Source organism: Asterias amurensis, chromosome 20 (assembly GCF_032118995.1).
Source record: "Asterias amurensis chromosome 20, ASM3211899v1".
NCBI lineage: Eukaryota > Metazoa > Echinodermata > Asteroidea > Forcipulatida > Asteriidae > Asterias > Asterias amurensis.
The window spans coordinates 6,019,082-6,029,198 of NC_092667.1; the positions used below are offsets into that span (position 1 = coordinate 6,019,082).

At 40.1% G+C, this 10,117-nt stretch overlaps 1 protein-coding gene across 1 annotated transcript; it reads left to right on the forward strand.

The window, feature by feature from the left end:
- The first annotated feature begins 588 nt into the window (after positions 1-588).
- On the forward strand, positions 589-8,977 carry LOC139952155 (uncharacterized). Its single transcript, XM_071951140.1, has 10 exons — positions 589-728; positions 1,366-1,595; positions 2,143-2,254; positions 2,733-2,897; positions 3,309-3,485; positions 3,973-4,046; positions 4,262-4,459; positions 5,163-5,390; positions 5,730-5,873; positions 6,795-8,977. Exons 2-10 carry the CDS (start codon positions 1,374-1,376, stop codon positions 6,921-6,923), a joined length of 1,449 nt encoding a protein of 482 aa, XP_071807241.1. The 5' UTR covers positions 589-728; positions 1,366-1,373; the 3' UTR covers positions 6,924-8,977.
- Positions 8,978-10,117: the final 1,140 nt, after the last annotated feature.

Here is a 10,117-nt window from a genome sequence, read left to right on the forward strand (position 1 = left end):
AAAACGAAACGGAGTCATAATTTGCAAGTTTTTTTTCTGCTGGTATAAGAACTGTAATAATAGCACTTTGTGCTCAATAGATGGCATGGTGTAACCCCCCCCCCCCCACCAACCACCATCCTATGTATCTTCTTAGTGTTCTCAAATCTCAGGACTTATGTAAAACAAAAAGAGGAAAAGATTGTGTTAATTTATGTGAATTTGTTTGCCGGATAACTAAACAAGCTTGTACGATGTGCAAGAGAGTTTTTTTGGGGAAACAAACATACATAATCTTAAACATTCTTTGTTTTAATCGTCCAAATTGAATAATTTGTCCTATAAAGTTCGGTTCCAGATACTCAACACAATCTGTTTGCCCTACACCCCCCCCCCCCCCCCCCACCCACGCCCACCACGGCCCACCCCCTCAAGGTGTTAAACGACTGTTTTGTGGCTGATGTAAGATACAAACTGAAAAAAGCCGTCTAGTTTGTTACATATCTCTGGATCCCAACTATAGTTGGGCCGTCCCAACTGAAACAGAGCTATCTAGCTAGCATTGGACGTCGTCCCAAAACTGTAGTTGGGACGACTCTACAGTTGGGACGGGATAAGGACTGCTGAGGAAGTGTGCCTTCTGTCTGTCAATTTTTTGTCTCCAAAAGTTAGAATGCAAAGTAATTTTTTGCTCTGAGTGGTGTACAATTACAACTTGACTTCTATCACTGAATTGAAACACTTTTGAGGTAAGATTATGGCTTTATTTATTTAGGCATACGTTATTTAAATATCTGTGTGACCAGAGATGTTTGAAAATACGACGATGTTATTTAACAAACAACCGCTCACAGGATGCAGAGCAGGTCCTGGGTTGTTTGCAACAGCTATTTATTTTGGCTCCTTTATTTTTCCCTTTTCCAAAGAAATTAAAGTCTCTGGGTCTAGTCTTAGCTGAGCTTAGTAGTAGAAGTTAGTAGATAGTTGTGATAACGTAACCCTCTTTCGCCGTCGGCAGGAGGGCTACGTTATCGCAACTAAATTAAATAGTATCCTCCTCATCTTAATAAATAGTACAGTAGTCTTACCATTGATTGCAGGCTTAAATTAAGAAAGAGGAGTTCAACTTCAAGGATGCTAGGGTCGGCTAGGGGTCATGGGCATGGGTTCAAAGTCAAACTCAAAGTTCACTGTGGAATAACCTCTGACTGAGGTTTTCCTTGAATGACTCCGAAAAAACTGAGTTTTGCTTATTATCTCGCATAGATATACGGATGGGATAGTAGTACAAAAAAGTAGAACTAACATCATTAAAACTTAAAAGTGTTCTTGAATAAACATACATGTTTTTTGAAATCTTAGTTGTTTTTATTCTTGTATCTGCAGTAGCTACCATGAAGGGTCAAATCCTAGTTTTCTCCATCGTTGGTTGTCCCCACTGTATGAAAGCAAAATTCACCTTAGGGGAGTTAAACCTACCCTACGTTGACGTCAGCGTGGACAAGTACCAGGAGTCGGTACGTAAAGACCTGGTGGAACGCACCGGCAAGCGAACAGTTCCCCAGATATTCTTTAATGCACATCATGTCGGAGGCAACGATGACCTTCAAGAATTGGTATGAAAAAATAAATTGAATAGGGGTAGGAAAAACTTGTTGTCGAAATCTTAGTTGGCCTACGTGTTTCAGGCGCGGAATTGCCCGAAGGCCATGGCCTCCGTTGCCCGTGCTCTTGCGTCTTGGCCTTGGTGCCCCTTCAAAGTTTCCCATAAACTTAATGATTTTCCAATGGAAGTGCTCTTTGCTAAATGAAAATGGCCTTGCCTACTCAAGATGAAATTTCAGGCCTGATGTTTTGTGAATGGTATTTTAATTAGCTTGGCGTTGTAGACCTTTAACACGGGTGATGATTTTGAAGGAATGTGGTCCGGTTCACATTTTGTTTTCTTGAAGGCAGTCAGGGATCATTCCCAACTCATGTCATTTGATTGTGTATGATTTAGGCTGTATCAATGGTAACAATAGGATCATAATGCTATTGTGCTACAACAGTGCTGGCAAACTCATACAACCAACACAGCCACATGTAATATAAAAGCCAATGGAATGCTAGTATTCACACAGGTAAAGCAAACTTACAAACAAATGTGTAAACAACCCTCAGGTGCAAGATAAGGAAAGATTACAGAAACTTATTCAAGAAGTTGAGGAGAACGAGTCGCCGGCGGACGCACCTCAGGTACCAGATACAAGCTTAAAGAACACATCAGGGACAGGTAAGAACAAGTGTAGTTTAACAGATGACCTGGGCCCAATTTCATAAAGCATGTAAGCACAAAAACTTGCATAACACAAAAAACTTTTGCTTAGCAAAATACGTTACCAGGCAGAACACCATACAGTTACCATTGCTGCAACTGGTACCTCAGTCATTCTTGCTTTACCACAAATGTCGAGACCAGGACATGAACCCATGAGATTTAACAGGGAAGGGGGGCTAACTATTAATTCGGAACCCATGTGGAACAGTGTAGTCAGTCAGCGCTATGAGCACAACAAGCTAACTCAACAGAAGGAAACACCTTTGCCATCCCAGTACATACTCCTGGGTGAAGAGAAGCAATTAAAGTCTTACCCAAGGACACGAGTGTCATGACTGAGTTCCGGACCAACACTCTGACGTCTCAGCTAGCAGAACTTGAGACTGCTTTTACAAATTCTTCTTATTTGTTTTGTATATTTTTTCATTTGCAGATGGTGACTTTAACTTCTCGTGTGAGCTGGACGATTGTGCCTTACTTGTTAAAGATCTAAGAGAGAGTGGTTTAATATCGGACCACCGGCGGGGTCTAAAAGTTTACAAAGACTCCTTTGTTGGTCGCGAATTCGTGGACTGGGTTGTAAAAACGAAAGACGTTGGTAAGAATTTAAAATTATTTTATTTAAAGGTAGGGTCATAGATTTGCAAGTACTCCAAAAATGAATGATTTTAAAATCGTGGTTAATTCATGAGAGTGTGGGTTTAAGTCCCAGTCATGACACTTGTTGAGCAAGATACTTTACTATAATTGCTTCTCTACACCCAGGGTATAAATGGGTACCTGTGAGGGCAGAGGTTAATATTGTGTTTGAAAAAGCCTTCTGTTGCCACGACAGCTGAGGGCTGTATATTCCCCAGGGAGCTGAGAAAGATTAAAGGGATGTTATTGGCCCAACAACCAGGGCACTAATGTAAAGCGCGTTGATACGGTTATTGTGAAATGCACTACATAAAAACTAGTTATTATTATTATTATTATTATTATTACTATAATTATTATTCTTGCTTAGATCGAAAAAGAGCAGTTGAGATTGGCCAGGCCCTGATCGAGCAACATTTTGGCCGCCATGTCAAGAACTCCAACGATCTAGAGTTTGAAGACAGTGATAAGATCTACCGACTGATTGAGGACGACACGGCCACTGCACTCAACCAAGGCATGAGTTCTCTATGTGAGCCCAGACGAGGTAAGACTGCCATTGAAGAAGGTCTTTAAGGTCAAATTTAGTTTTGTGATCCACTCATTTCCGTGGCCAAGTGTTTCTGATCAGCTGAGTGTGGGTTCAAGTCCTGGTCTTGACACTTGTGGTCTAGTGCACTGGACTCGAGCTCTGGTGTTTCTGATCAGCAGAGTGTGGGTTCAAGTCCTGGTCTTGACAGTTGTGGTCCAGCGCACTGGACTCAAGCTCTGGTGTTTCTGATAAGCGATTTTTGCAGAACAGGTCACATATAATACTATGCTTACCAGCCAAAAGGCGCAAAAATACTGCTTGACCAATTTCTTTGTTAACCTAAAATTGAGTTGAGCACCAGCCACAACAATGCAAATTTGAAGTTAATAGGGCTGGTTACTTGTTTCTGTTAAGCAATACTACTCTGTTCCGACCGTAGCTAAGTCTTTCTCAAAGGCTAAATGACAACATAGTCTTGTTTTGTTTTCATTTCTGCATTTAGCATCTGAGCTTGGTGAGGAGTTACGGAGGCTCATACTCGACATCTACAGCGAGCACCTCTCCAAAGATGGCAAGGTATGATTGGATGATTTGCATGCCTCATGTATATTTATGAGTTAATCTGGATACCTCATTGGATAATCAGTGATGTCACCAGACATGCAACGTTTTCCTCTATAGTTTTTGAAGGATTACCTAGCATCAAATGTTCATATTCAATGTTGAACAAATATTTGCGTAGAGAATGACAAAAGTATCCATTGAATTTGGATTTCATTTACTTGTATTAGGGTGTGGACTATAAAGGTATCCGTGACAACGCAAAGTACCAGTTGTACGTGAAGCACACTGCTGAGCTAGTACGTGTTGATATCGCTTCGGCAACCAGGGCAGAGAAGCTTGCCTTCTTTATTAACGTGTACAATGCTTTGGTCATCCATGCCAACGTGCAGAACGGACCACCAACGAATCTCTGGCAGAGATATAAGGTGACTATCCACTGTTACTGTAGCTACATGTGTCTCTTATTGGGCTTACTACCTGTTACTATTTCTTATTTAAATCTGTTGATTCTGGTTGTGAAGCCGAGGACTCTAAGAAAAGCAAACTTAATCATTGTACTATCCAAGAACCCAATGGAAAGAAGACAATGAAGAGGTTTCAGTGTTTAACATGTAGGAGGAAACCCCCCAGAGAATTGTTTCAGGGAGAAACCTTCACTAGGAGTAGGGACTGAACACACGATCCACATAGTGCCTGTGGTGGATTTCGAACCGAGGTCCTAGAGGTGGAAGGCTAGGAAAGATGCACTGTGCAAACCCGATGTACACCGATATGTGAAAAGTTCTACTTGGTGTTTTCTGAGCTCAACAGGAAAAAACTCCACGGGGGAACTTGGTTGGAATTCGAACCTACAACCTTCGCAATTTGGAATGGTCTAGCCCTTGGCAGTCTCTCAATTTTGTCAATATCTTTGTTTGGGGATGCCAGTCAAACTGTAACTGCTTTATAGCCAGGGATCACACCCAAGTTTACAAAACTACCTGTGAAGCGGCAGCAGAGGGATCACCTTAAGAGGATGCGACTTTTATATTTCAAATATCAAGTTCAGTAAGTTTCCCTCGTGATTTATGAATTGATGCTTTAAATGTAGTTTATAAAATAATACTTTATGAATTTTCTTCGTTCCAGTTCTTCAACCGTACCTGCTACATCATCGGTGGTCACATTTACTCCCTTCAAGACATCGAGAATGGAGTCCTCAGGAGCAACAGGAAGGGCATCGGACAATTCAGCCGCCCCTTCTCAAAGAGCGATCCTCGTATCAACATTGCCCTAGAGACACCTGAACCGCTGATCCATTTTGCACTGGTCTGTGGGGCCAAGAGCTGTCCACCGATCAAAACATACAGCGCTAGTGTAAGAATACAGTCTTGGATTTTTCTATTTAAGGGATTAATTCACCCAACCCAAGCATAACCGGGGTTCTCCCTTAACCAACCAACAAAAATGGATAGTGTGCGAACCACTTGTCCTATCTCGAGTTTACTGACCTGACACTGAAACCACTGACCTCGGACCTGCAGTCCAGAGTAAAATTTAAGCCTTGAAGGTTCCATTTTGTTACTGTCGATTCCTTTTTTATTAGCAACCTCAAACACTTACTTTAAAGTAATGTAAAGTTGGCACAAGTACAAACACAAATGTGCCTGCTTTTGTTTTGGAAGATCAATGACCATATATAATTATTTTTCTCAGGGTATTTATCACGAGTTGAAGTTAGCCGCAGAAGCATTCCTAGAGAGCAGTGATGGATGTGAAATCCTCGCTGAGAAAAATGAAGTGAAGCTAAGCAAAATCCTGCAGTGGTATAAAGTGGACTTCGGCTGCAGTGATAACTCGGTAAGTCTTGTTTTACTCTACCTGTATATTTCCTACATGTGGCATGTTTTGGCCAATGAGTGGTCAAGCGCACTGGACTCATGCTCTGATGTTTCTGATCAGCAGAGAGTGAGTTCAAGTCCTGGTCTTGACACTTTAGTCCAGCACACAGGACTCGAGCTGTGGTGTTTCTGATTAGTAGAGTGATCGTTCGATTCCAAATTCTGCGCTTACTATCGCCATTCGACACTTACTCTGCAATTGCAACTTGGAGTACGCACGCGCACAAGCAAGAATTCCCTGCTAGCAAATGAAATTCTGACGTTAGCACAGAATTCCCTGCTTCCGCAAGCGTTGATTCTTTGCTTGCGGTAAGCAGAGCCATGAAGTTGGGCTCCAGTCTTGACACTTGTGTCCTTAATCAAGACACTTGTGTTACATTAGTGTTTCTGTGATAGCCACTTACAATCCAGGTGGTAACACTGTTCTAGAATTGCAATGGTTGTGGGTTTGAATCCCACCTGAGTAATACGCATGTAATTTTTTCACAGAAGCTCGGGAAAGTACCGGGTACACAGTGCTAATGCATATCGGTTTACAAGGGTAAAACCAAAGTTAATATTCTTTATCCCGATGCAAATTTCCATCTATTAAGCCACTGACATGTTGTCGCTCTCAATCTACTTTTTCTTTTAAGAAGAAACTATAAATAAAGCGTAAACTTGCGGTTACAACCATGTGTAAGTCTCTTTTTTGGGAGTGTTGGCTCTGAGAAGAGCCGGTGCTCAGAGCTGGTTTGGTCTCGACGTTCAAACAGTATACTCTGCTCGTCTTCAGGAGAAGTTTACTATTTATTTATAGTTTCTTCCTATTTCTCCACACCACGCAAAGCTTCAAACAATACTTATATTTTATTGAATTGAATCCCGATTGCTTTACCAGGTGTTACAGTGGATTCATGAACATATGGGAGATGGTGAAAAGAAGACTACACTAGGGAAGATGCTGGCAAGTGGAAATTACAAACAATCCTATCTTTCCTACAACTGGGCACTAAACTCTAAAAGTTAATCTTCATATAGTTCCCTGGTGTTCATTCCACAATTGCAATGTTCAGAAGAATATTTGCACTTTGTATTTTAATCCTCAAAAACAGTGCCTTGAAATGAACAATGTCAAGTAATGTGTAGACTCTGTGTATGCAGCCAAAGCCAATGGTAGTTGTGCCTTTGACCTCGTTGAGGGCGCTGTTCACCTTGTTCAATGGCGCAATATACTAAGGTTCTTTTTGAGTCCAAATTTAATTTGATGTGGAACAGTTGTTTTAGAATGGTTTATGGGTGATAAACCAACAGCAATATCTTGGTTTAATGGATCACAGTGCATTGTCGACAATCTTTTTACTGGTATTTTTGTAATATTTAAAGACTAAGATATTGTAAAATAAAATTTAAAATATAGGTTCTATTTGTAATTTATTTACCTTATATGGGATTTGAGGCATTGCACGATGAGATATCAATATATATTTGGTTTGCGGTAACACCATGTGTGCATCTACTTGCCAGGTAGAGTTTGTTCTTTAGAGAGCTTTGCTATATTCTACTACCGCAGAGTAGATTATTTTGAAATTTATTCGGGAGACTTCTCATTTTTGAAAAAAAACTGTCCTGCTTTTTATTTACTACCCGGGCGGAAGATAGAGAATCAGCTGTGACTACTACTTTACTACTTTGTGCTTACAGACTTTATGAAATTGGGACCTGGTATCTTTACTGATCTACCGGTCATATCCGCTAAAAATGTAGGTCTTAGCTTTGAATCCCTCCCAAGTAGAATGCCTGTGGAATTGTTGTTTACCCTTCTGTTTTTCGCAGGGGGGAGGGGGGGACCCAAACTAGTCTTTCATGTCGCCATGCACAAGCCTATATGCCAGGTGGGCAACTGGTAATATATTTTTCTCATTGAAATGTAATATTTGTACAGGAATACTCATAGTTTATTGTTTATGTATTGGGTTTAGTTTTAGGTTTAGTTTTTAAAGCATATTAAAGCTTTTAAAGCGTGATAATTTATTTATTTCTGAATCTCATAAATCCAAACTGAAAGGAAGGGGGCATGGCTATCAATGGGGGTATGAGAATTGTTCTGTATAGGCTTTATGAAATTGGGCCCAGAATTGGTTCTGGTGAATTACTGCACAATCTCCACATACTGGGGGTACACGTGCAGGTGACTGAGCAGCAATTGTTTACATGAAGTGGGCCCCCCTGATAATGTAACCCATATCCATAGCAATCCATAGCTTGAAGTGTACTCTTACCAATAGATCTTGACTGACGTGTTTGTTCTTAATTTATTATAAAGTAAGAAGGGAAGCAGTTCCCCCGAACAACATCCCCCCCCCTCCCCCAGTTGCACACTTTTTTTCTGGAGGTGGTCTAATTAGTGAATATAAATAGTATTCATGGTGTTTGTGTTTCAGAAGAAACCTCTCAGTTAATGTTTGAACAATGGCAAAATGAGAATTAGTGTGTGTGATCAAAAGCAGAGAGCAGACGACACTGCACTATTCTCAGCTTGGCGTTATTAAATACCGCCCTATTGTGGTAAAACTTCAAAGCCGATTGTCTACATTAAATACCGCCCTCTTGTGGTTAGACTTCAATGCAGACTGTCTTTATTACTGCCCTCTTGCGGTAAGATTTCAAAACTGTTGCAAGATTTAATAGGGGATTTTTACGATCAAAATTTTGTTAGAAAGATAACATTGATGTTTAACATGTTTTTACCAAACAAATAGAGTTCCATAATTATAAAAGTATTGGCAAAACAAAAGCTGATATCATACAATAATGTCGAGAATGAAAGTTTAATTAATGCGTCGTGATGGGTTCCGGATTTGATTACGGGCGTGGAAGTTTGTGTTTCCAAGAAAAAAATATAATGGCATAAAAAGCGGCGCTGACGAAGGGGCCACGCGGGTGTGTGGATGGATTCCCAAGTACTTCCTTCATTCTAACTGCATACAGACAAAACCAACCATGTACTAATTGTTCTGGAAATTCCTGGATTTCGTTCTCCGGTATCAGTTTTATTGCATTGAACAACCACCACTGTGTCAGCTTCGGAAGATAACACTTTTTCACAGTACGCCCCCCCCCCCCCCCTACTAAAAATGTTAATGGTGGGGCTGTGATGACGTAATTGTTCTTGGAAGCTGTAATAATAATTGGTTTGTTCCACCCTCCATCGTTATGTTATAATGACTTGTCAATGATAGAATTGTTCTATGGACTTATTTTAATCGTGTTCGGAATTATGATTTGTCTTTAGAAACAATAATTTTGTGGCTAGCATGGGGCCCTAATCGTCAAATATCTTGTTCTCCAACGTCTCATGACTCCACGCACGCAAACTTTATTTTTTGAAATGATTGGAAAGCCTGACTCTGTTATTAGCACAATTTGATATTAATTTGATCGTCCATCTGAATCCTTCACTTTTTGGCAATTTAATAAAAGAAGGATGGAACTCATTGCAAGGGTTGGAGGAAGGTATACATTTGGTAATAATAATTCCTTGTTCAGGTAACAAAGGTTTTCTTCCCTCTGAAAATGAATGGCAAACAAAACTTGTGATTTTTTAGAATTCGACAGCAGGTCAGCAGCTAATCGATAGTATCAAGCATTTTGAAGTAATGTGATTGCATAAAAAGATGTCAGATATTTATGCCACATGAACCAGATGAAAAGCGTTACTGTCAGTATTGCTCCTCAGATGTATGTTCTCAGATTGCAGAATATTGGTTCAATTTTTGCTAACAAAACAATTGTCTAAATATTCCCTTCAGATTTTCGGCGATATTATCTCAAAGACGCGACCACCTTTTGAAAAGCAAAATATTTAATTTGTTACACAGTTTTATATTTACATTCGTATAATTAAAACAATCGAACTTCCCTCAAAAAACAAAGGTATGTGTTGCCAATAATTATTATGTTATTCTTTATTTTATCCTAGAACGGCTAAAATGTAAAACAGCTTAATAATTCCCTCTATATCTCTCAACTCTAGAGGAAATAATACATGGCACAAACATCCGTGGCTCAACATACCTTGAACCTTGTTGTTGTGACCATAGAGAAAGGATGACGCAGAACAAAAGACCGATACAAAAAACACAACAGATTCCAGGGGGAACTAGCATTTTTGTAACACCCACGCCGAGGCAAAGTGTTTTCTGTTCCAGCCACTAACGATTT